This window comes from Triturus cristatus, chromosome 1_2 (genome assembly GCF_964204655.1).
Source record: "Triturus cristatus chromosome 1_2, aTriCri1.1, whole genome shotgun sequence".
NCBI lineage: Eukaryota > Metazoa > Chordata > Amphibia > Caudata > Salamandridae > Triturus > Triturus cristatus.
This window is the reverse complement of record NC_140580.1, coordinates 916,575,461-916,602,706: the sequence shown is the minus strand read 5'-3', so window position 1 is coordinate 916,602,706 and position 27,246 is coordinate 916,575,461. Positions and strand designations below refer to the sequence as shown.

Below are 27,246 nucleotides of genomic sequence, written 5' to 3'. Positions count from 1 at the left end.
ATCTGGTCAAATTAGATTTTATTTAAGGAATTATATGGTTGAACTTTGCTTTTTTTAGTTTGTGCCTTGAATGTGTAAACTTGGGGATGATGGAGACACTCTTTGAAGAAAGTCGGCAGGTTTCATGCCCTGGCTATCTTGTGATTGAGCATCAATAAATACATGTCATGCATCAATAAATGTTTTATGGTGTCGTCATAAGAGTGCAGATGTGGTAGTAGGGCCTCGTGTCCGAAGAGGTCACAAGATTTGCACGTCCGTGATCATTGTGCAGTGGTAGTCACAACCTAGTTGTCTAGTTGCTGACTCCTTTTGTTTGTGGTGTGGAGGACCCTCTTGTCTCAACAGTTGCAGTTTCTGTGACTATTATTTGTTGCTTTTTTGTCTATACATGTGTGAGCTAGACATGATGGCGATTGAGTGATTAAGAACGGTTGTCTTTGTACTCTCTGTGCAAAAGAATGGCTGTTTGTCCTTTTGTTTTTAAGAAAGGGAAATGTATAGTAGCTCATTTTTCCACAATACCTGTATGTCTCAGGTTGGTTTGTGCATGGTCTGGAGTGGGAACTAGGACATAGGGACAGCTTGTTGCAGAATAGAGCCCAGACAAGAACCTATGTACTATTGCTGTACTCTGTTGGCCTAAGATGAAATTACGAACTTACCTTCTACTTGAGGGGCTCCAGAGTCTTGTATGAAGACCCTGCTCTCCAAATTCAACATGACCACCGTCAGTGAAAGTTCCACATCTAGCTGCAGCAACTACTTTATTCCTAATCTCCCGGTCCAAGATACTGGAAAAATATTCTTTCACCGTCAGAGTGATCTAAATTTTCTACAAACGGGCTCACTCATTTTTGTAACCAGTGCTTTCAATGTGCAGGTGCTATCAGGTATGCAGTATCTACACTTCTAAATTTGGAATGGATAGTGGCAGCACGTCTCAGCACTGCTCCAATGCTTTTAATGGGAGAATACCGTAACTTCTCAGCAGCACAAAGGGACTCTGAGACAAGGAGTACCGGCACTTCTATATTACCATTTCAAGCACTGTTTATAAATTTAATTCAAAACATTTTAAGCATCCACACTTCCAAGTACATGTCAAACGTTATAAAAATTGATACATTTTCGGTATATTTTGTGTTGTGAAGGAATTGTTCTCATCTCACTAATGGCTTTGTTTTACCCTTCACATATCTGGCTGTTTTAACTACCGAATGTTAACCAACCTAGCCCTGCAACATTCGGGCATTAGAACAGCTGAAATTTTACTTGGGAAGAATCATTGTGCTGCTGCATGCATAACAGAGAACTTTTTAGACTAATTTGATGGACCCCTAGGCTTTTAAAAAAAATATTTGTGCAGAACTTCCCAAACACAAAAGGATGCAGACTAAGTTTTGTTCACCGCCCTTTTGTTCACCGCCCTCTATACTTTGGCAGTCTTTAGTCCTATATTGCTCAAAGGATGAGGAGCTAATTGAGTGCATGCTTTAATACACCACTTTATTCTAGATTTGTGACTGTACACTCTAATATGGCACCTTAGTAAATAAAAGTTGCAAGAATTACGACTTTTAATTTTGCAAAAGTAATTTTGTGAATCATAAAATTGAGACCGTATGAATGCTAGGAATGGAAAACAACACTTCATAGATGTGTAAGCGCAGAGTCTGTATATTGATTCCAGGGGCAGGGTGCATATTGCATATTCATTAGGAAAATCACGCCTGTGGTCTCAGCATAGTGCCTAGTTCTGAGTCGTGTGTAATATATGAATTTTTTTTGCAGTGATATTTCCTGAGTATTTTCCCCTCCAGAATAATTTTGTACTAAAACATGCTGAGCAACTGTAATAGATCAATCCCCAATTTGTTTCGTTTGCTCCTGTCAGAATGTTTTGCCACACATAATTCACTTGACTGGATATTGGCTCATAAAAGGTTTGCACAAAACAAGTTGTATTTGTGGTTTACAAGTTGTCCTTAATAGTTCGACTCCGCGAGAATCTCCTACGAGATGACTAAATGCAAGAAACCCTTTCCTGAGACACACAGGGGACAAAGCATCTTGCTTAAATAAGCGTGGAATGGATCGATTTCTCCCTCTTTTGATAATTTGGTATGACAGCCCCTTGCTCCGAAGCTGGGAACTGAGAAACCATTCATTAGAAACAACCATAGAAGTAGAAAAATCCCTTTCCCTAGAAATCCAGTTAGTGTTTCCGCCGTTGTCGCCAACCCCTTGGAGAAGGCTCTTCTCTTGTACCTAACCCTTAGGTGGGCTACTGTTTTTCCGACAATCCAGATTTGAATCCTTCATCCTGAAATAAGCTTGTGCTGGACGTCCCTGTGCTCTTACTGTAGAGCAACTCAATTTCGGAAGGTATCCCTAATTCATCAATCTTAAATCAATTCACTGAGAAAAAGTCTCACGATTATTTCTCGGAGCGTCAATAAATGGCGACTGGTGAATTATTTAAAGGATCTAATCCACTGTACACTGAATACATCTTACTTACTTAAATAACTTTATTTCGGTCAAAGACCATAAAAGCACAGAATAGAAAAATACTACAATGTACAGTTTCACTACAAACAAGCAGAGACTGCCGCCAGTTGCATAAAAAATAGTGTAGATTTTGATTATCCATAAACATGATCATTAATTATAAAAATCATTACAGAAAGATTTATACAAATGTGAATGCTGTCAAAATCTCTTTGTAGTATACATAGACGATCAGACGCCAAGGACTACATGAATCTAAAGATACTGCAAGATGGACTATGCAGAGAATCCATCATTTATAAGACGTGCCCTTGCTATATCTACGATGTAAAAAGAGCCTCATTTAGCTAATTCATCACATGTCAAAGGGACATATTATATTCAACATATAGGTCTTAAGAACAGAAAATGGCTCAAAATTAAAAAGTATCATAAAATCGGATAAAAACACTCAAAGTTAAAGCCTAGATCAAAATTAAAAATTTACGCAGTGTACACAGAGGTTCACATGTCACTTTATGAGGCCCCTGCGTACTACCACATCGAATTTAAAAATCGAGAGACAGCAAAAACTATTGGGGAATGGGTATCGTGTTTTAGTATCCTAAAGGCCTCTAAATGTAGCCTAAACCCAAGATTACGACATATTGGTATTATCCAGCATTTGCGTGGGAAGGTGTATGCCGGGCAAAAAAATAATACATGTATTTCAGACTCTTCCCTATGGGTGCATGCAGGACAGGTCCTCTTATTCTCTAGTGCCCATTTGCTATTAAGGGCGTTTAGGGGGAGGTTCCCCACTCTAAATTGCATATAGAGTTTCCTGGCCTGCAAGGGATAAATCAAGTCCAGGAACTCTTCTGTCCTATATTCAGCCTTAACTAACAAAAACTCAGCAGTCATCGAACCCCCGATGGCACTTCCCTGGATGGCCAGCAAGTTAACCTGTCTATAGAGGTGCACTAGATCTTGTCTAGATGTTGATCGGCATGATAACTCTCAGGTTAGCCAGAGATCCAGCCTACCAAGCCTAGCCAAGAGATCCTTGATATACAGTAACCACGGAATCTTTTTTTGTGGTTTTAATGGTAAGGATCTCCCACAGCTCGTCTCTGTAGGCGGAATGTTCTGGGGTCGCCCACACCCTACGCCAAAATGTAATGGGCCTCAGGGCAATTTCTTCATTTATGGGCAACAAGCCCAAGTCCATACGAAGGGGAACTAAAGGGGTACTGGGTGGGAGACCTACAATCTGTCTCATAAAATTGTTCTCAATTTTTGCGAGGTTGGCAGCAGACATATGTCCCCACATTTCAGCCCCATATAGAGCAGCCCCTCTTGCCTGGGCTTTATATATTTCTACTGCAGGTGCCACTGACCTATATGTGGTTGACCTATGGAATTTCATTATCCCACCTACCGTCTGTGATAATTTGAGTCTGGCCTTAACCATTTGGGGTTCCCATGTAAAATCTTCTGATAAGGTAATACCTAAGTAATCAAATGTCCTCACCCTTTCCAGGGGTGTACCGTCAAGAGAGGGACTTGGCCGAATAATTTTGGGGTGGTTGAAGATCATGTATTTTGTCTTGGTTAGATTGATCTCCAAGCCCCGCTTAATACAAAACTCGGCAAATCCATCCAAAATGCGTTGGCTGCCTGATGGAGTTTTAGACAGCAACAGGGTGTCATCCGCAAATATCAGCGCGGGTATCTTCCCCAGACCCAATTTCGGGGCATCATTTTCCTTAATGTAATTAAGATGGTCAATGAGCACATTGGCATAAAGACAAAATAGGGTTGGGGCAAGGACACATCCCTGGCGTACCCCCTTTTTAACAGGAAAGCGCGCAGATCATTTCCCATGTTTCCTGCTTCTTACTTGCGCATAGGTCCCTATATGTAGCCTCACCAGGACTTTAAGGAGATAGGGCGGAATCCCAAGGTCGTTTAAAACTTTCCAGAGTTTCCCCCTAGGAACCAGACCGAAAGCCGACTTCAGATCAACAAAAATAAGATAGAGGCTGCCACCCTCCATCTTAGCTGTTTTCCAGAACAGCAATTGAAGCCTAAATATCTGGTCCACAGTTGAGGTGTTTGATCTGAAGCCGGCTTGGTAGGGGCTCAGGATTCCTTCCTCCTCTATCCAGCTTTGGATGCGATCAAGAAGGACCCTGCCCATCAGTTTTTGTGAAATATCAATAAGGCTGACGGGTCTATAATTTGACGGTAGAAGTGGGCAACCTTTTTTATGGATGGGAACAATCTTGGCCCCACACCAGGAATCAGGCGGGGCCATACCCCTCATGATGGCATTAAATAAAGCACATAGGGAGTCCAAATTTTTGGTTCGATATGAAAAAGCTCCCCTGGAAGTTTATCTAGGCCGGGGGCTTTGTTAGGGGGTAGTCTGTTAATAGCATTCCAAACTTCGGTCAAAGTAATATCGCACAACCCTTCTGGGTAAGGCTCATGTAGAGAATCCAAAAAGGCTATATTGGCACCCACCAATTCCTCCCCAGCATAAAGGGCCTCAAAATGCCTCTCCCAGGCTTCTGGCGGTATATTGGGCTCCCGGGCCGATTTTCCTTCCTTGTTTCCCACACTTACTAGAGCCCCAAATAATTTCAAGTCTCTATCGTTCAGGGCAATCCTAAGTGCCTCCCACTTCTCCGTTTCCCTATTTTTCTTCTTTGCTTTGCGGCAGGTGTTATTAAACCAGGAGTTGGTGTTAAGTTTAACTCCTATACGTGTTGCAGTTGGGGAGACTATCTCAATCAGTCTAGCAGCTAGCTGCTCATGAATTTCAGCTGCCCTCTTCTGGGTCCCATAGCAGACCTCTATCTGGCATAGTCCCCCCATTTCCTCTATCAGAGGTATCGCCAGCTCATATACTTTATCCAACTTTGTTGGCGATTGTTGTATATGGCACCACCTAACCCTGCGTCTGTTATTTGAGAGCAACAGTTGGTTATCCCCCACACTAGGCAGAGATAGAGGGATAGAGATGCCCATGCTCTCTGGGTTCAAGGACAGTACCAGAGCATTGTGGTCACTGTCCTGTCTCTCAAGTACCTGGAAGTCAAGGACCTTGTCCCAGGATTTAGTTTCCACTAGGATATAGTCGGTCAGAGATGATTGGCCTTCCCTATTAAATGTATGCTGGGCCGGTTGGTCAGATTTTGTTCTCCCATTACAGGCCCTAAGGGAGTGTGCCAGAGTCAATGAGTGGAGTTGGATGGCCAGCGGTGTCCAGATTTTTATGGGGGTAATTTGAGGTTCGGGTATAGACCAGTGACGGTCTTCTTCTGAGGGCTCACCTAAATTCAATATATCATAAGTCATATCCACAAATTTAACTGTGTACCCAAAGATTCTAGTGGAAACAAGGGATTATGTATATCTAATATTGTTTTTCATTGATGAACATATAAACAATGACATATATTTAAATGAAACCAGGATGTACACAACTTTAACCACTAATGTGTACATACAGTATAATTAAATCAATCAACCAAGAAACAAACAAACTGAAATATTACATTGAAATAATACTTAAACATATGTTTTAAAACATGAAGATAACGTGTAGCCCTACGAATAATATTTGTGGGGTTATAACATATTCTGACCCTCTACTGCACAGTCCAAATGGTACTGCTTTGCCCTTTGTTGTGGTGGTCGGGACACTTTAATTGTTTGCCGGTGATGTCCTAGTTCTCATCTCCAATATTACATGAATTAAATTGTGATCTTTAAAGTTGATGATAACTCCTGGCCACACCAGTAGATACACCGACCCGTTTCGACCTTCGTATTGGGCCTGGTATGTTTTTTCAATGAAGGTCTTACTGTAGCGTAAGACACCTTCCTTAGATGATTTCAAGTATTCATGACTTTTTGGAGCAGTGACCATCTCTCTGAAATAGCCATGCAGAAGTGTTGTTAGAGGTCTTTCGCTTAGATAATCCTGGGAGGAAAAGTCCCCACTTTGTGACCCTTAGAGAAAAGACCTTTCCTTGGAAGACCATGAAAGAGAGTCTTTTTCTTAGATGGCCATGTTGTGAAAAGGCTGAAGTGTTTTCTCTTTGTCATGTGCAGGTTCCTCCTTTTCCTTCAGGATGAAAACCCCATCCTCTATGACCACTTGACGGAAGGGCCATTTGTCCCTGATGTAAAGTATTTATTTTGGGAGTTCTTTTCATTAGTACATTTTTATTTAATCGCCAGTTGGTGGTTGACATTGCTGTCTCCTGCATATTATCCTATTACTTTGATGTTTTACTTGGTCTCTCTGAGATCACGTATTACCATAAGATAGTAGATGTTCCCTTAAGAATCTCTTTTGCGCCTCTGTTACGTTTGTGTGGGGCAAATGCTAGTGTTTTGCTGTATTGTAATTTTGTTTAGTTTTCTGCTTTTGTTCCATTGTTAGATTGAAGAGTTAATCTAAAGGTTTTTTTGCCAAGCTTTGTTTTGCTACATCTGTCTTCTGTGAAACTTTTAATGCTATAGTCTGAAATCAGTATTTTTAACTGTCCGAAAGCTGTTTTTTTAACTACTAGCTCTCTGCAACATTTTAAACTGCAGTATTTGTGTTGTGGTTTATTTCCTGTAGCTCCACTAACTGCTGCATATTTATAACACAGCATTGTGCGTTGTAAGTATTTTTTATTTTCTCTGCTGCCAATATTTCGTGGCTATTGCGATTAAACCCCTCCCCCCACCTTGGTAGGCTTCTACATGCAATGGATTTCCTGTTGGAGTTCAAAGACCTGTTTATTCTGCTCATAAGAAGCAAAAAATTGAATTTCAGATGTGGGTTTTGTGATTAAAAACAAAAAAGCTCCAACTTATGTTTATATAGGGATTTATTCACACCTTTTCCATATCAAATTGAAGTAGATAACTCGTTGGTACTCTTTTCAGTTTACTGCCTCAATGGCATTCATGTTTGTGTACTGAAGATCCCACCGTTAAATGCGTGTGTGTATGTGTGTGTGTGTATATACATATATATATATATATGTGTTAATATATATGTGTATATATATATATATATATATATATATATATATATATATATATATATATATATATATATATATATATATATATATATAATTTCGATATGCCTTTTTCATGTATCTTAAAAAGCAATCTTGAGCCCAACTCCATAAGCGTGAATTGTTTATTTATAAAATGACAAACAAAACGCCTGACGCGTTTCGGTGCAGCCGCACCTTGGTCACGGGTCCCGTGACCAAGGTGCGGCTGCACCGAAACGCGTCGGGCGTTTTGTTTGTTATTTTATAAATAAACAATTCACGCTTATGGAGTTGGGCTCAAGATTGCTTTTTAAGATACATGAAAAAAGCATATCGAAATTTGGATGAGGATCGCTACCTCAATTGAGCCCGCCACCGAGAAAGCGGCAGGGAGACCAGCGAACCGTGTTTTGATATATATATATATATATATATACATATTGAAAGTTTTGTCGTTTTTTCATTCTTGTTTGCACATTGTAGCTGAACAGTTAGTTGCCAGTTGACTCTGCTCACAGCAACTTTGTATGGGTCCAAAGTTTAATGTCCTATGGTTCCCTCAACATGCCCTTGATAAGACACTCCACTTTTTTAAGAACTTATTCTATTGATTAGTCTAGATTTTCAACTATTGTTTTATTATTATTATTTTGGATTCTTCTGAGCTAGTGGTGCCTCGGATCTTCTTAGTGAAGTAAATTATTGAAGTACATTGTGCTTTAGGACTTTACCCCCCATTACTCCACAGCGTAGGGAAGAAAGAAGAACTTGTATAAAGTCTAAGTCAAGGTTCAATCGTCTTGAAGTACTGTTCAGTGTTAGTATGAAAAGTATTTTTGTAAAAGCTGTCGTTAAACATGATCCTAAAAATATTGTGGCAGCCCGCTAGCAGCAGTTTCTGTAAAATTCTTGAGAGTTGCTGTGGTTGGGCGTGTTGAGTTTACCTTTTTGGGAGACTTTGTGTGTGTTAAAACATCATAGTGGAGCTATTTAGGAAAATATCAAGTTTTCTTACCACAGACATTTTACAGTCTTGTACTAGATTTAAGGATAAGCTTGTTAGCACCCCGGACTGACACCCACCGGCTGGTAATGCCATTGTCAAAGCATATGAGCTGCAGATTGTATACTTTTGCATAGATCGCCATCTAGTGTTGGGCTCGGATGTTTGCACTTGTTTTTGTCCTGGAAGAAGTCTTTGTAGTCACGAGGTAGGTGACTCCACCCTAGGATGATAGTGCGCATGGACATTGACTCCATCCTTAGATTGTTTTTTTCCGCCATCGGCGGCAATGTGCATTGCTGCGCTCTGGGTCGATATCTGTTTCGAATCCCCCTTCGACGGGCAATTCTCTCCATTCAACGGTATTGTCTTGATCATGTTTCGCATTTCGACGCGCATCTTCAAAACAAACTTCTCGACCTCCATCATCGACACGGGCCGTTGGGCCTCTCCGCGATGACCACGCCTGCAGTCAATGGAAAGGACTCCTTTTAAAAAATGCCCCGGGTGTGGTGCTAAGTTCCCACACACAGACTTGCACGAGGTGTGCAATCTCTGCCTCTCCCCGGAGCACAAAGAAAGGAACTGCAAGGCCTGTGCATCGTTCAGGTCGAAGTAAACCATCCGTGATCATCTGGCTCGGCGTCACGAAATGTCTTGCGGAAGCAGCTCGATTCCAGATGTCTTCGGAGCAGATCCTGAACTCCAGCCGGAACAGTCGGGTGACGAAGAAGATATCGAAGTCTCCGAAGAGGATGACTCAGACGCTGAAGAGGAGACAGTCACCCCGGCTCAGCGGTCTGTAAGTACCAAAACCCATCTCCCCAAAAACCAAGCGAAGGCCCTAGTAACACCCTCCCCCTTCCGGCTCGAGTGGACACTGACCACATACTTAAGACGCCCCTCCCTCTGAAACCGATACATAAGCCTTCCGACTCTGGCTCGCGTCAACCTCATTCCGGTGCCGTGAAGTCCTCCCCGGCACCGAAGCCACAAGGCAAAGACTCTTCATCGACGTCGAAGCTGTCGGCATCGACGCATACCAAGGACAAAGACTTGGAACCGAAGAAATCTAAGGAGCCGAAAAAGGCTTAGGAAGCCAAAACGTTGTTGAGCCAAAAAAGGCCTCTGACTCCATAAAGTCATCTGAGCACCAAAAGGCCTCGGAGCACAAAAAACCAAGGAAGGCTCGGTTCCAAAATCTTCAGCCCCAAACAAGGACATTTTGCCAACTCAGCCCGATTTTTCGGCCCCAAAACAAAAGACTTTGTTTATTGATCCAAACACAGGCAAACTAGTCGCCAAGCCTCCAAAAAAGAGGAAACTGGACACTTCAGAGGATTCTTCAATGCCTCCCAAGAGATAGGACATGGGCACTAACACTTCCCCACCTCCTTCTTCTCCTCCTCCAGTTAATCCACACTTATTGATTTCTCCTCCACACTCCTCACAACCTATAGTTTCACCTCACACATCAGATACGGACGATGACGTAGGTGGGGATACAGATCCACAGGGGGATGATAATGATGATTCACATACCATCCCACATAACGTAGACCCTTGGGAAGACTAAAATACAGGCCCGACCCACATAACCCGGATGTCTATCCATCTAAGCCGTCACCACCAGATGACAACACTGGATTCGCGCAACTAATCACCAGAACTGCCTAATACCATGGAGTCCCCTTGCACTCCGTCCCCCCCAGAAGAAGAATTTTTGCTAGAGACCTTCGCACCCTCGCAAAAAACAACAAGCACTCTGCCAATGTTAAAAGGGTTGATAAAACACGCTCCGGACGTTTTTAAGGACCCAGTCAGAACCAGGGTTCTCAACCCTAGGGTGGATAAAAAAAATACAAGGCAGCTCCTAATGACCCAATTTATATTAAAGGTCATATCCCCTTGGATTCCCTTGTGGTAACCAATGCACGCAAGCGGGCAAACTCACTGGGTACAGGCGACAACCCACCCCTGATAAAGAATCCAAATTAATTGACACATCAGGGAAACATATCGCGTCACAGGCTGGTGTATCGCCAATGCCTAAGCCTTACTGGCCAGATACGACGGAGCCCACTACGACGAGCTTGAAAAGCTCATGGAACACCTTCCTGACCAGTACAAGCATAAGGTCAACGATCTTGTCCAGGAGGGCAAATCAATTACCAACACCTCAATAAAATGTGCGTTGGATGCAGCTGATACCGCATCTTGTGCAATCAATATTACTGTCTTGTTGCGCAGACACGCCTGGCTCCGGATTTCCGGATTCAAGCTGGAGGTTCAGGCTATTTTAAACCAGCTGTTTGATTAGGAACATCTATTTGGGCCTACAGTTGAAACATCCCTAGAAAAGATGAAGGATACTGAGACTACTAAGTCCATGGTGCCTTACAGTTCCCTTCCCCTAGAGGGTCTTTTCGCTTCGATTTCTACAGAGCTGGCTCAAAAACCATGGGTTCAGTACATCCCTCTACCTCCTACAAAAGCCCCACTCAAATATCCCCCAAAGGATACTTTTGCGGAAGATACAGAGGCAACCATAATAAAGGAAGAGTTTGCGGCAACAACAACTGCACCTCCCCTACCACTTAACAGTGACTTCCCTCCACTTGCCTTCGATTATCCCACTCCTGTCCGGGGACGTCTTTCACAGTTCCTACCAGTCTGGAATTCCATCACAACAGACAAGTGGGAAAGACAAATTATCCAGTATGGTTATTGCCTGGAACTCACTTCTACCCCCACACATTCCTCCCAGACAGCACCAGATGTCCTCAGAACATCTAACACTTCTCAAGCAGGAAGTTCTCTTTCTATTACAAAAACACACAATAGAACCAGTCCCCTTGCCTCATCAAGACACGGGGGTTTAATCCCTCTACTTCCTAATTCCAAAAAAGGACGGCTCCCTCAGGCCCATACTGGACCTCAGGCCACTAAACCTCTACATTCAGTCAGACCACTTCCACATGGTCACCCTACAACAGGTGCTTCCACTACTTCAACAGGGCGACTTTCTCTCCACTCTGGATCTAAAGGACGCCTACTTCCATATTCCTATTCACCCCGCTCACAGGAAATATCTCAGGTTTGTGATGGATGGTCAACGCTACCAATTCAAAGTCCTACCGTTCGGGGTCACTTCAGCACCCAGAGTCTTCACCAAATGCCCCGCAGTAGTTGCAGCCCACTTAAGGAGATAGCACATTAATGTTTTTCCTAATCTGCATGACTGGCTCATAAAAATCAAATCACACAGCAGCTGTGTGCAACACACACACACAAGACAATTCAACTGCTTCACAGCTTGGGATTCACAATAAACCTCGCCAAATCCCATCTCCAACCGTCCAGCATACAACAATACCTAGGGGCTACAATAGACACTTCAAAACATCTAGCATACCCCAGTCCAGTCAGGATAAGTGCCATACAACCTCTAATTAAAAAATTTCAGTCTTCACACTTGCTACCAGCACGAGTGTTCATGCAGTTAACCGGGATAATGTCCTCCTGCATTCTCCTTGTCCCTTATGCAAGACTCCAAATGCGTCCATTACAGGAATGTTTGGCGCGTCAGTGGAGCCAGGGTCAAGATCAGCTAACAGATCTGGTGTTGGTGGACGACCACACCCATCGCTCTCTGAAGTGGTGGAACACACACAACCGTTCCTCGACCCGGTTCCACAGACAGTGCTAACAGCAGACGCATCACTCACCGGCTGGGGAGCTCATCTGCAAACCCATAACATCCAGGGAATATGGACCCCTCAACAAAGACAATTCCACATAAACTACCTGGAATTCTTAGCAATCTTCCTAGCGTTAAAATAGTTTCAACACCACCTCCTACGCAAAGCTGTCCTGGTCCGTACGGACAGCGTGACAGCAATGTACTACATACAAAAACAAGGGGGAACACACTTTGCAGCTTTCACACCTAGCTCAGAGCATATGGAGATGGGCCATTCCGCAAAACATATATCTCCTTGCAGAACACCTCCCACGTGTACACAATCAGATAGCAGATCTGCTCAGTCGTCACACACAGCAGATCCACGAATGGGAACTTCATTCTCATGTTCTTCTTCCATTCTTTTGCATGTGGGGCCACCCAGAAATAGATCTGTTCGCCACACATCAAAACGCAAAATGCCCAACCTCTGCATCCAGGTATCCACACCCATTGCCCAAAGGCAATGCGCTATAGATGAGCTGGTCAGGCAAATTTGCTTACGCTTTCCCGCCTCTCCCACTCATTCCGTTAGTGGTTCAGAAACTCAAACTGCATGCCCTCACAATGATCCTGGTTGCTCCAACATGGGCCCGACAACCATGCTTCACAACCCTACTAGAACTATAAGTAGTACCTCATCAAAAACTACGTCTCATCCAAGCTTCTCACTCAGAACCATGGAGAGATAAAACATCCAGATCCCAATCAACTAAACCTTGCGATCTGGCACCTGAGGTTTTAGAGTTTGGCTACCTTAATCTTCCGCCAGACTGTATGAATATCATTAAAGAAGCTACACGCCCTACCACCAGAGCATGCTATGCAGCAAAATGGAAGCGATTTGCCATTTATTGCACAAACAACAAGATCAATCCACTAGATGCTTCTATTCAGAACATTATCTTCTACCTCCTGCATCTACAACAATGTAACCTAGCATTTACATCTATTAGGCTACATCTAGCTTCCATAGCAGCCTATCTTCAAAACAGACATTTGTCTTTGTTTCGAGTGCCAGCTATCAAAGCTTTTATGGAAGTTTTTAAAAGAATAATCCCACCCAGAGTTCTACCCTCTCCAGTGTGGAACCTAAATGTGGTCCTTACTAGACTCGTGGGTCCCCCTTTTGAACCTCTCCACAAATGCGAACTACAGTTCCTCACTTGGAAGGTAGCCTTTTTGGTTAGTATCGCATCTCTCAGGAGAGTTAGTGAACTCCAGGAATTAACCATACAAGAACCATTTTTACAAATCCATCATAACAAAGTGGTTCTTAGGACTAACCCTAAATTTTTACTCAGTCATATGTGCCTTCCATCTCAACCAGTCTGTTGAACTCCCAGTATTTTTCCCTCAACCAGACTCAGTGGCATAACGAGCTCTTCACACCGTAGACGTTAAAAGAGCAATACTCTACTACATTGAAACGACAAAATCCTTTAGTAAGACCAAACCTTCATGGCATTCTTAGGAAACATTCCCCTAGATGACATCTGCAAAGCAGCAACTTGGGCTACACCACACACCTTCACAAAGCACCATTGTGTAGATGTGCAGGCAAAACAACAAGCAAGTGTGGGTCAGGCTGTATTAAGAACACTTTTTCAAACCGCTGCAACAGATACAGGTAGCCACCGCTAAGGAGGTAACTGCTGTACAGTCTATGCAAAAGTATACAATCTGCAGCTCATATGCCTCGAAGGGAAAATGCTACTTACCAGTACCCTTCTTATCTTGGCATGTAGAGCTGCAGATTCGTATATGCCCACCCGCCTCCTCGGATACCTCGATCTGTTCCAGTACTATCTTACTTAGATACGTTACACATGGACATCTCTTTCTACTTCTTACTACTCCATCGTAACCCTTCGTGGCCAAACAATCTCAGATTGGAGTCGATGCCCATGCGCACTGTCATCCTAGGGAGGAGTTGCCTACCTCGTGACTACAAAGACTTCTTCAAGGACAAAAAAAGTGCAAACATCCGAGCCCAACACCAGATGGCGATCTATGCAAAAGTATACAAATCTGCAGCTCTACATGCCAGGAACAGATGCATACTGGTAAGTAGCATTTTCCTTATTTTACAGTATTGTACAAACAATGGTATGTCTCTTAGTGATATTTATGTAAAACTGTTGTGGTTACAATTCAACTGTTGTCTATCATGTTGGCACTCTTCTGGCTGCCTAAGTAAGGATGCTTTTTTGAAGAGTTGAAAATTAACAGAATTCTGACTTCGGGTCATCCAGCTCTGAGCGGAAGTGGACTTGTAGTCTTTGTTGCCACCTGAATTTCTTCTGTAGCTCAACAGCTCATTCCTCCCTGTTCGATGTTCCTCTCTGCAGTCTAAAACTACATACATTTTTTCACTTGAGTTCTCTCATTACTTAAGAGAATATATAGGGTCCTCAAACTGATATGCTCCAACTGGAATATTCCTGAACTTTTGTGATGTAAGGTAACAGAGGTTGCTGTTTAGTCTTTACTAAATATAAGAGATGGGTTGAGGGAAGGGGCCTGCTTAGGAAGCCTAGTCAACCCCACATCTGCATAAAATACGTTAAAGCTCTTGCAAGGGAGCTAGAAATCTTGTGTATGTATCAGCAGCAGCTGCTTCTCCGCTAAGGCGGAGGTCTGTCATCCAACTGCTTTTCAGCGGTGCAAAATAGGATAAATAAAATGACCATCATCAATCTTTATTCTGCAGTTATTGCCATAAACGTACACACGTAAATGAAGTTAATATAACATTACAACAATAAAATCAATAAGAATCATTTAAACCCTATTAAAATCATTGGATCATTACTCGTGTAACAATGTTATTTTATTTTTTCTGTGCTGTAGCCAGTTTTGTTGCGGGTGGGGCTTGGCTGTTAACACTTTCCAGCAGGGGAAGAGTGGTTGGTGCCCTTTAGTGCGCATGACAGCTTGGCCTGCCATCTTGAGCTGGCCAAACAGGCATGCACACTCAGTGTGTTCTCCACCCAGCTGTATTGCACAACTTGGGTGGAGAATATGCAAATGCTCCCACTCCCTGTCTGAGCACCGAACCAGACCACTCATGGCGATGCAGTAATGCTAGTGACAGCAGCATCCTGATTGGCTAGCGGAGTCTTGTTGCCTTTGTGCTTACAGTTGACAGAAGAGGTGGCAGCTGGCAGCCGAGTAGGTGACTTTTTCTTTTCATTTTTACACCCCCAGACCCCTGTTCTTCTCCCCACCTCACCACTACTGCCCGGAGCAGCCGCCACTTCGTATCAGACTTTTCTGCATCATCCCTGCTCATTTAAGTTTAATGCTTTGGGGGCATGTGTCTCTTGGTGTGTACTCTTTGGGTGCTCTTCATAATATGTAGTTTGGAAGGTACTTTAGTTACGTTTTTTGTGGGATGTAATTGGCCTGTGTGCCACTTAAGGCCTACAAAGGTCATTCGTTGGTATAAACAAGTTTGCATTTTCTCCTTAAGTGATTCCTTTAAGTTCTATAATCAGGCCTATTATTAAAGCTATTGGATGCAATTCAGTGTGATTCCGACACTAAAAGTAATGATTGTTTTTTTTAGGAATTTTTATAAAGTACTCCCTGTCTCCTATAGAGTGCTCGACACTGAAGTATACTACAGTCTGCTAATAGTATCTTTCTACACCTTGGGTACAAGCATAATTTTTCTTCGTGCAAAATTAGTTCCCCTAGATATGTTAGTTACATGGCCCGTTACTGGCAATGTCCTCAATCATAGTGAGCTTTTTGTTGTAAATCTTTTTATTGAAGTTTGTGATTCATTCAAGCAGTAAAAAGTACATCAATGCGGCAGGTATGGATACAGCTTTACAAGTGTGCGACCATCTCAAGTACACAGCAGTAAGTCTCTGACCCTACAGACTCTTATGTTCCAGTATCGATCCCTCCCAACTTACCGTTCCTTGTAGAGGGTTTGTGTCAAAAACACTAGCAGGGAAGCAAGGGAAATCGGTGATAGAAGCATGACATCCAGTGTAGCGTGCTGGTTATAACCCCAGTACTGATGTGGATGTTGTCATGTTCATAATGGCAGCAGGTACAGGTCTCCTATGCAAAATTCTACAATAAGAGTATGTTCGGAATCCGCTTCCGTGGTCCCGAAAAGGTAAATAGACCAGTTGTTGGTCCGGGCTACTCGTATTATCAGACTCTTTGCTACTTAGTATGCATTTTTCTGTGGTGATACTGCAAAGTGAGTGGACAGGATTAGCTCGCTCACTTTGCAGTATCATCCAAAGCTTTCTCATTGGTTCGGACCGCCATCTATCACCGTCTCTTGGTCATTACCTACTCAGTCATGTCCTGCAACCAGGCACCATACGTGGGCACCTTGTGGAGATCCAGTGGATCTCAATACACCTTTTCCCCAAGGCAAGCCCCAAAGCAGTGAATGTGAGCGGAATTTTGTTTTTTGGGTTTCGGTAAAAGCCCCAGTACGCATTGTTTTGCATTTATTGCCACCTGTGTACCCCGCTACCTTGGTAAGGGCTGCCGCAATGTCTTCCCAGTAGAACCTCACCAGCCTGCAGTCGCATCACCTGTGTAGGAATGTGGCTCTGCCATTCCCACACTTAGGGCATTCGGATAACCATTGGGGGAATATTCTATGCATTCTCGAGAGGGGTCGGGTATGTGCGATAAAGGACATTAAAATGTCACCGCTTGAACTTCTGGTTGCGGACTATAGTTTGGAGCAGGGCACAAGTCCTACCCCATTCTGCATCCTACAGGGGTTCTCCCCAGTGTTCCTCCCATTTCAGTCATGCTCTCAGCAGGATTTTCACTCCGTCACCCTTTAGGGATTTGTATTTGATATTGTGTGCTGCTCGCCCCCACCTTTTAGTAGTACATCCATCGTAGTGGTCACTTGGGGCGTACTTGTAAAGTCAGACCATTTTTATTTCGTCGTGCCACTGAGTTTGACAAATTGCAAAAACTGTCCCTGGTGGATGCAGAAGGTCTCGCGTACTTATGCAAATGTAATGAACGAGTCAGTTGGATATAAAGCTCCCAGTGTGAGACCTAACGCGCCTCTCTATTTTCCTAAGGACTTAGCTGTTCTATATCCCGGAGCTGTTAATCATGGGAGCTTTAATCTCTTTCCTGCAGTTTTCAAACAGTTGTTGATTTAAATCAGAGGTAGGAAGTCAGCAGTTCTTCGAATGTGTAGCACTCTGGACAAGTCTGTTTTTGTTGTCCTATTTAGTCCGGATATTCCATTCACACGGTATTTGATAGGACACCAGGTTCAAGTGTCAAAGCATCTTCAGCATTTTTTGAGTTACTGAGGTGTTTAAGCCGCAGGGACGGGTTGAAGATCCCTCTAAACATCAGCTTTGGCCAGGAAAGGGTATGATATTATCGGTAAATCTGTTTTCCCCTCTAAATGGAGAAGGAAGACCCTTCGAGTTAATCCTCGTGTATTTGTTATTGTAATTGTTGGCGATATTTGCACAGTTAGCACTTCAATTTATTTAGCCATTCGTGTTCCTGGCCCCACTGCTTCTCATATTGACCTCATAGGTTGGCAGGCATTTGCGTTGTCTTGTATTTCATTGTTCCCATGCCTCTTCATCTCCCTCGATGGATGTACTGCTTTCTGTTAGTTGTTTGACCAGAAAACCTCTATAATGGAGCAGATTTCATGCACCATGCTGCCTGTCCTGCAGGATATTTCACATAAGACACGGTGATAAATGCCGAGGCCAAAGGTCAGTGGGTTTTAATGGGGAGGGGGGGGGGATGAAGGTCAGTATTTATTTAGATTGCCTCTTGCTGCTTGTTTATGATTCTTCTCTTCAGCTAATGCAATTAAATCTGTTATGCTACCATTACATGCCAGGGTAAATACTTTGATTGTGGGTAGAGAGCATGCTCTGACTTTAGTTTTGCCTCTGTCTCTCCCAGCTGGCAGAAAAAGAGGTCGCCTGCTGTCCTGCCACAGCCATTCAGAGCACCTCACAGGGCTTCAATGTACAGGTAGGGAATGAAGCTCACCTGTTTTTTTTATATATATTTATTTTTTATACTGTGTCAACCTGTCTCTTTTGGATTTATTGCATCTTTCTGCAATTGTCTGTGCAACGGCTGTGATGGATTTCTTCTTTGGTCTTCAAATGTATCTGCAATGAGTTCTCTGAAAAGGGAGTCCTTCCAGTTAGCAATCTTCTTTTTTTTTTTTTTTTTTTTTGATAATCAAGTTTATTAAATTTGGATCACACCAAAACAATACACTGGTAGCAAAATCTAGAACATTAAGGCAGTTGTTTACAGCCACATAGGTGAAGACATAACTGCATAGGACGTACAGCAGGATATAATAGCGTCCATAAGTGGCAAGAAACCCACACACCCGCCACCCCTTTAGGGCAATAGATTGAATCATTTACCCCACACCTGAAAAAGTTCGGGACAGCCCCGGGCTTCAAAGAGGGATTCCTCTTGAGCCCCACACCAGTCAACCCCTCGTTTCCATTTCCTTACGCTAGGAGGCTGGGCCTGAGACCAGAGTGCCGTAATATCTCGCTTTGCCACCGCCGTGCCGACGAAACACTTGTCTGCTCGGGAACCATCAAGGCCATCGAACACCCCCAGGAGCAAGCGCACTGGGTCGTGAGGGACCGTCCATCCCAGGGTCAATGTGAGTTTCAGCTCCACCCCCGCCCAGAAGGCCGCCAGGGCCGGACACCGCCAAACCAAGTGGTAGAAGTCTGCAGGAGCGTGATCACAGCGCGCGCAGCTCGGGGAGGACCGCAATTGGGCACTATAAAGACACGCAGGGGTGAGGTACGCCACGTGCAAATAATAAAGTTGAACTAAGCTCAGCTTGGAGGAGGTCGTCGGTGTTTTGGGGGCCATGAGGGCATCCCTCCAATCCGCGTCCTCCAAGGGGCCTAGCCATCCCTCCCAGCGGGCATGCAGCGAGTCTAGAGATGCGGGCCATTATTCACCAGGGAGCGGTAGATTCGCGACACCTCCCCCTCCCCAAATTCCCCATCACCTGCGCCTCAAGAAGACTGAATTCCGGGAAGGAGGTGGGAGGTGGAATGTGGACACGGAGCGCATGTCTAAGTTGTAAGTATTTGTAAAATTGAGAAGGGTGGAGGGAGTAGTGCTGCTGCAGGTCCGCCAAAGATCTGATGTGGTCCCCCACCCAGACATCCCCAAGAAGCGAGAGCCCAATGGCGTCCCAGCGGTGGAAGTCAGAAAGAGACGAGGCCTCACGCAGGCACTCGCCACACCACAGGGGCGTCTGTTTAGGGAGTTTCCGGTCCCACTGTGTGTGGCGAGAAAATCGTCCTGGTGACTGAGGGGAGATCCTGGGGTTTCGGGGCTCCATATAAATAAGCCTGGAGTTGTTGCAAGTCCATTGAATGGAGCTCCACCTGGTACGCCGGGTCGGACCAGCCGCCCGTGAACCACGATGAGTCTTGTGGCCAGATAGTAAAGGTGGAGGGTGGTGACTCCCATGCCCCCGTCATAGGGAGGTATGCGGCAATGCGCCAGGGACATCCGCGGCCTCCCGCCTCCCCTAAGAAACCGAGTGAGAATACCATCAAGTTCACGGAACCAACTCCCCGGAAGATGAAGGGAGACATTTGTAGGATATACAAAAAACGTGGGAGGACCATCATTTTAAAGAGGGCACTCCTGTCAAGGGGGTTGAGAGGGAGGGACTGCCACTTCCGAAGGTCTGCTCTTGTCTTGTTGACCAAGGGCGTAATATTCAGGGCCCATTCAAATTCTGGGAGTAGTGCGATCCACACACACAGATATTTGAAGGACAGCCGACACAGGGAAATGTTCGTCTGCCAGTCAAAGCAGTCCAGTGATGGATGGAGAGGCACCAGGGTGAACTTCGTCGGAGGAAGCCGCAGGCCTGAGACTCGTTCAAAGGCGGAAAGGACCGCCAGACATCGCGGGCCGGAGCTCTCGGGATCCGCCAGATAAAGGAGGGCGTCATCGGCATAAAGGGCAATCTAGTCGACACAAAGAGGAACCCAAGCCCACCTGCAGATGCCGGAGTCCTGGCGTATAAGAGAGGCCAAGGGCTCCATCGCCAGCGCAAACAAGAGCGGCGAGAGTGGGCCGCTCTGGCGAGTGCCCCTCCGAAAGGGAAATTTCTCCGAGAGCACCCCGTTGATCAAAACCCTCGCCGAAGGGCTGGAGCAGAGGACTTGGACGAGGGGCCGGAACGGAAGGCCGAACCCCATCAGCTCCAACACGTCCTCCAAATAACCCCAAGCAACCGTGTCAAACTCCTTCTCAAAGTTGATGAGAAGCAGGGCCAGGTACGGGGTGAGGCGGTGGCGGTGCGCAAGGGCGAGGTGAGGGCAACGTATACTGTGCCGGGTACCTCGAGCAGGCATAAATCCACACTGGTCCGGGTGGACCAAGAGGTGTAGGTTGGGCCGGATCCGCTGGGCCAGCACCGTAGCAAAAAGTATCACCTCGGTATTGATGAGGGAAATGGGGCGGTAATCCGCACAGGCGGTAGTCTCTTTGGGAGGATCACAATGGTGGCCACGTCCGTTTCAGGAGCAAAACACCTCCCGTACACCACGTGCTGGAACAGAGCCACCAGGTTCGGGACCAGCAGCTCGCGGTAGGTTGCATAATATTCTTGTGGGTATTCATCCGGCCCGGGCGTCCTGCCCGAGTTGAGGAGTGAAATGGACCCCTGTATCTCCTCCGGGAAAGGGGGAGATCCAGGGTCTCGGAAACATCTCGGGGGCAGGCGGGGCAATTGGGTCCCGGTCTTTAAACACCGCAGCCAAAGAGTCCGCGGGAGGCCTGGCGGTGTACAGATTGGCAGAGAACCCTGCGAAGACTTGGGCAATGGCCCGCGAGGTGGAGTGGCGACAACCGGTTGCGACGCAAACCTCCGGGATGACGCGGTCCACCTTGGGGTACGAGATTAAGTTGTGGAGCAATTTGCTGTTTTTGTCACCCCCGCCGTACACGCGGGCCACCGAGGAACGCCAAAGCATTTTAGCAGAGTCCAAGGAAACCTGACAAATTTCCTTGCGGAGGAGAGCAAGTTGCCAGGCGGAGTCAGGATTGTCGGCAGTGGCCTGGGCCTCCTCCAACAGTGCAGCGCGGGCCTCCAGCTGCGCAAGGCGGGTGGCCTGGGCAGCGCATTTTGCATGAACCAGGCCTCTAGGCACTCCCCTCATAGTGGCCTTGCCAGCCTCCCACAACGTGGCCAGCGAGGCTACTGAACCCGTGTTGAGCAGGAAGTATTGCCGCAGCTCCCGTTCAAGGGATTCAACAAATTCCTCGTCCTGCAGGAACCAAGCGTTCATACGCCAAGGTGTCCGGACACCGCCGAGTCTCGAGTCGGAGGGAGATTGGGGAGTGATCCGAGATACCCCGGGGGAGAATATCAGCCCCGACACCAATTAGCAATCGGTGGCAAGCACCAGAAACAGGTCGATGCGGGAGTGGGTGTGATGGGCTGCGGTAGTGTGGGTGTATTGGACCCGGCGGGGATTCCACATCCTCCAAGTGTCGCAGAAACCCAGAGCAGAGGACCAATCAGACAGTCGCTACGCGGACGCTCTACGGGATGCAGAGGGAGTGCCGGACGTGTCGCGCGGTGGATGCATAACTGCGTTAAAAATCGCCCCGACGATCGCCAGACCCGGCGGGAAGGAGGAGAAAACGCTTGTGAGTTGTCTAAGGGTAGAGGACAGTGAGTCGGGGGGGGGGGGGACGAATACACTCAGGAGATTTATAAGATGCCCCTCGATCCTGCCGGTCACGGCCACGTAATGGCTTTGTGTGTCCGTCTCAGCCCGTGTCAGGGAAAAGGGAAGGCCTTTCCGAATCAGTATGGCCACCCCCCGGGAGCCCTGTGAGAAGTCCGAGTGCCAGACCCTGTCGAACCCATAGCGGGCGAGGAAGGTGCAGTGGGAGCCCATCAGGTGTGTCTCCTGCAAGAAGAGGATGTCAGTGGCCTGGAGCTGGGTGCTGCGGAGGACGGCAGTGTGCTTAATGCGATCTAGAAGGCCATTGACATTCCAGGACAGGATGTGGAGGGGTCTACCCATGATGTACGAAATTGGAACGGACAATGTATGTGAGGGACCTAGCGGGAGGCACCCGAGCCCCAAGGGAGACAGCAATCCCTAACTGGAGTTTGGGGAGGGATTCCATACGGTTTGTCAAAGCCCATACCCTCGCTGGAGTCCCGGGTGTTCGGGGAGGTGGAATGAAGCACAGGAGATAGCGGCCCATAGGTGGCCGAAAACAAACATGCAGGGGGCAACATGGCGTCTCCCCTCTGTTGCAAGCGGGGCCTGAGAGTGAAGTCCGTGTGGTTTAATAAGGCTCGTGGCATTGGCGGTGGCGTATGTGCAGAAAAGGCTACCGAGAAAAACAAGGAACAGCGGCTCGTAAGCGGCCGAAAACAGTAAAACATAGGGAGACAATGGTCTACCCACCCTCCCTCGCCCCCCAACTCCCCCCTCACTACACTTCCAAACATGAAGCATCTGTCGCCCTGGAAAACATCTAAAATAACATCACAAAAAGTCCAGGAGTCAAGCTAAAACGCTTAATAGGACGTGTGCGGGGAAAAGGGGGTCCCCCTGAAGCGAACACTCATTACTCAGGGTACCCAACAACCAGTAAGTCAAGCAGAGTCCTGGCAGAGGTGGACCCCCCATACATAAGGATGCATCTAGGTTAACCACTGCAAGTAACAATAGAGAGCAGAGATGGACCCCATTCCGTTGGGCCTCAGGAGTCAGACAGCATCATCATCTGTGGATCCATGAAGCACGGGGCTGCGGGATAGGTCCGAGTCGGACACGGAGGGCTGCAGCGCTGCAGACGGGTCCTGGCCCCGGCCCAAGTCCACCAAGGATCCGGGCAGGCTAGGAGGTCCTGGGTTTGTAGGAGGCGCAGGGGAAGGGGAGTTCTGAGACAGCAACCGGAGACACCGGCGTCCTCGGCCCTGCGGGTAAGTTCGGAAGTCCGGTTCTGGAGCTGAGCCACCTGGGTCTTGTGTTGACATATGCCGTCCTCCGTTGTGGAAATGCGCGACTCCGCCTCCGTAAGTCTGGCCGTGGCGTTGCAGAGGTCTTGACGAATGAGGGCCACATCAACCCGCACCTCGCCAATTTTGCTTTCAACGGAGGCCTGAGAGGCCCCAATGGCCTGCAGGATGGTGGACAGGTCTCCGCCAGCTGGAGTGGAGGACGCAGCCGCCCCTCCTCCCGGGTCCCGCTCGCCAGTGGTTATAGCGGTCCATCGTGGTCTGGGTTTGAGGGGCGGCCGCCTGCGTGGTGCGGACTCTACCCATCCTCACCGGGGGAGAGAGTTGTCGGAGCGGACCAGGGAACGAGGGACGGCCAGGGATCCAGCGGCAAACGGAGGCCAGCACCTGGACCGTCGCTACTCAAGCCCGGGCTCCCTCGAAGAAGGCCTGAATCCGCCCCCGCCCAGGGCCACGGCCCGGGGCAGCCGGGAGAGCGGGGACACACCAGAGGGCAGGGAGGACCGCAACTCAGGCCAGGAGGGCCAACACCCCCGCAACACGGAGAAGCACCTCCAAGGAAACTGCAGCGTTGGGAGGAGGAAGAGACAGCAGGAAGGGGAGGGGGTTGAGTGTGTCACCAATACCAGGCCACCTGCCACGGTGGCCGAAACGCAGCCCCCCGCCCCAGCAGCCAAGCGCCCAAGGCCACCAGGGAGTCCCTACACCCCCGAGGGCCGGCCGGCCCAGCAACACGGGAAGATCGCCGCCTCGGCACCAGGTCAGTGCGGCCAGGGGGGCTGAAGCGAGCCGGGTGAGGGAAGGCCAGGCAGGAGCCGCACACCCCACAGGCTGGCACGCACAGAAACAAGGCGTGGTACAGAGAAAGGAGGGGGGGTGCGGGAGCAGCGACGCCCTTCCTCCGCCCACCACCCGACACAGTGGCCGATCCCCGGCCCTCGGACAGCCCAGGGCCCAGGACCACCACTAGGGACACGGTGCCCCCAAGGCCAGGCAACAGAGAAGAGGTCCCTGCCTCAGCACCGGGTCAACAGTGCCAAAAGGTAGGGTGAGACAGCCAGAACAAACACACACCCGATCAACCAACACAGGGGGGGGCACCCCCAGAATAGAATTGCGGCGTGGAGGGGGTGGGGGGCGGGAGTGCCAACGTCCCCTCCAACATAGTGGCCGATCCCCGGCCCCACTCACCGGCGCCTCAAGGCCCGCTGTCCCTCTCGAAGCTCGTGTGCCTCAGCTGGTCGGGCGTGGCAGGCGGAGAAAGGATGATCTCAGCTCCGGCAGGTGTTGGGACCTTAGAGGGACGGAGCTCATGCAGCAGGCCTTAGGGATGCAGCGCTGGATGGCACTCCGGCCGCAGACGGCAGCCAGGGAAGGCCTCACTCCCAGCGGCCTGCCAAACCGGAGAGGAAGAGCCAAGGACAATGCGGGGAGAGCACCACTCCCCGCACCGCTGCCCGATAGTGGCAGCCGAGGCTCATGTGTGCACCCGCGGCCGCAGGCCCGCCCCAGCGGAGCTCAGGCATGGGCCTCCAGAAGAAGCGGCCGGGCCTCCGTCGCCCGAGAGACTGGCCGCTCCTGGCAGCCACTGCACCCCACACCCAGCTCCAGGGTGTTCACCGGAGAGCCCTCACCGCAGGGGCAGGCAGGCACGACCACCAGCACGGCAAGAGGGGACCGGGTCCCGAAGAAGATACTAGACCCAGGGATGGAGGGCCGCCGGGGCCGCCATTTTGATGACTGAGGCGGCGGGAGAAGACGGCGGCCCTCAACGGCGGGGACGCTGATCTGTCCGGCAAAGGGGTAGAAAGAGAGCAGACTGTGAGGGGAATCCCCGCAGATATTCAGAGGAGATGAGTGGCAGCTGGTAACAGGCAGATGACGGAGGGGGTCCGGAGCACTCTTAGAGTGTGTCCGCCATCTTGACGCCTCAGGCCACGCCCCTCAGTTAGCAATCTTCTTAAGTTGTTTGTGTAATACCTGCATTTAAAAAAAAATACAGGCTGTCTCTCTTACTGGAAGAGACTGCATAACTAATTTTAAGCCATTTTCATATAGGGTATCTGAGATTTATTAGTAGTGATCATTCTATATTTGGGAAGAACACAGTAGGCTTAGTTATGCTATGCTTTAATGTTAGACGCTGTGGTCCCCAAGTCTTGTTTAGAGCACTGCTGCACAACTTTGAATATCATTCTCCCATTTTCCATGTGAACAGCATCCCTAGCTGCCACAACGTGGTTTGGTTTGGCAGGTATAGGTCATTGACGCTTATTTTAAATAGTTAGGGTGGGGATTGGGGTGATGTAGGATCCTATTTCTCTCGGCCCTTGACAAGATGTGCTGTGACATGTATGATTGCCTTAAGGGTTGCCATTGTGTAGTCTGAAGGACCATGGAGTAGAAAGTTACCACTATCCTGATGTGAGTATGAGAGCTTGAATAGCTGTTCTGAAGTCACGTTCTGAAAGAGACTCTATTACCTGCCAGATGTCAAATAGCACATTGTTTAATACTTTGGTAACAATGAGCATATGGGCTTTTTAACTCAAGGTATTCTAGAGGATTTCAGTTGAACAAGGAGTTGGTAGGTGCCTAAGAAGTGAGATGCTAGTGTTCCCTCTTCTTTCGAAATTACAAGAGGATGGTGTAGTTCTAATGTATAGGTGAGGTCCTGTTCCAGATTGTAGGAGACTAAAACGAGTAGCTATGTAATGTTTTTTTTGTTGCTGCATTTTCTAGGCTCTTTGCTTAACATCATCTGTCCAATTAAAGTAATATGTCTGCCAGATATGAAGGAGTGTTTCTGAGGGCTTTTTGGGGTAATGCAGTTTCTCTTGAAGACTATGTGGGCCTGGAGCCAGGGAAGTTTTCAGCGCCTTGTAATGTAGTGAAATTTCTTCTGGCTCTTGATGAGGTGATCTGCATTATGTAGGATGCTTTTCACGGGTGCTGAGGTGGAGTCGGGGAAGCTACTTAGTGGATGCAGCATTACCTCCATCCCTGTGGAAGAGGACCATGGCTTCTACTAACTTTTGTTTTCGACCATGCAAGTTGTTTGTTTAGTTAATTTTCCTTACAGTTTTTTTAACCATCTTTATTGAAAGTTTTGTTGCTAAACACAGCATTACACTACAAGATTTGATCTATGTACAAGCACGTCACGACAGCAAGCTCAGATGTCAATAGTATATAAGTGTATTGTCATATTAAACCTTATTTCCAAACATTGTATCTGAAAGAAACACGTGGAGTGATGCAAAGGGGGTCGCGCCTTCCCAGTCACACTTCTGCCCAGGCCCAAGGGCTTCAGCCCCCCCCCCCCCCTTTCCCCGTCCTGTGTCTCAGCCCGGGCTGCTGCAGTGAAACTTGAGCTGCTGGGGGCTCAGCTGGGCAGTGTCTGGATTCCTATCTCCGGCACCCCCGTGTTTTTTCACAGGTCTTAAAGACCATTTGCATTTTAACATGCCTTTGTTAACTGGTTACAGAGGCTTATGTTTTTTTGCTGGTTCCAGTACCCCCTGGGTCCCCACTGTGCCTATTCCTTACATTTGGATTTTACATTCACTGCCGTAGTGTGAGAATGCATTTCATGGAAAGGAATACAAAGTTGGCTTCCTGGGGGCGCCGTGTGTGAAAGTTTATTGTGCTTTTGAAGCACCTGCTGCAGCGTTTCTTTCCGCCTGCAAATACCAGGCCTCACATAAATGTCAAGATAACTCGTGTGATTAATTATCTTCCTGGAGAGAGATCAGAATTTTGTATAGTTGAGGTTTTGACTTAGGTGAAGTTAGTGCAGAGGGTTAATATGCCTGCTGCAAAGAACGTGTACCAAGTAGATTACAGAGTGCGTATGATGTGAAGAGATCAGCAAGTTACTGCTTTCAAAAGAGACATCCTTTTG

At 47.3% G+C, this 27,246-nt stretch overlaps 1 protein-coding gene across 18 annotated transcripts in view; it reads left to right on the top strand.

Moving 5' to 3' along the window:
* Window positions 1-27,246, top strand: part of RERE (arginine-glutamic acid dipeptide repeats) — a 1,190,399-nt gene that overhangs the window by 473,497 nt on the left and 689,656 nt on the right. For 15 of the 18 annotated variants that reach the window (XM_085609712.1, XM_085609701.1, XM_085609709.1 and 12 more), the window contains exon 4: window positions 18,248-18,319. The exons of the other annotated variants lie outside the window; for them this stretch is intronic. In XM_085609712.1, coding sequence (XP_085465838.1) covers window positions 18,248-18,319 — 72 coding nt within the window. The remainder of the gene's footprint in view (window positions 1-18,247; window positions 18,320-27,246) is intronic. 18 annotated transcript variants of the gene reach the window in all.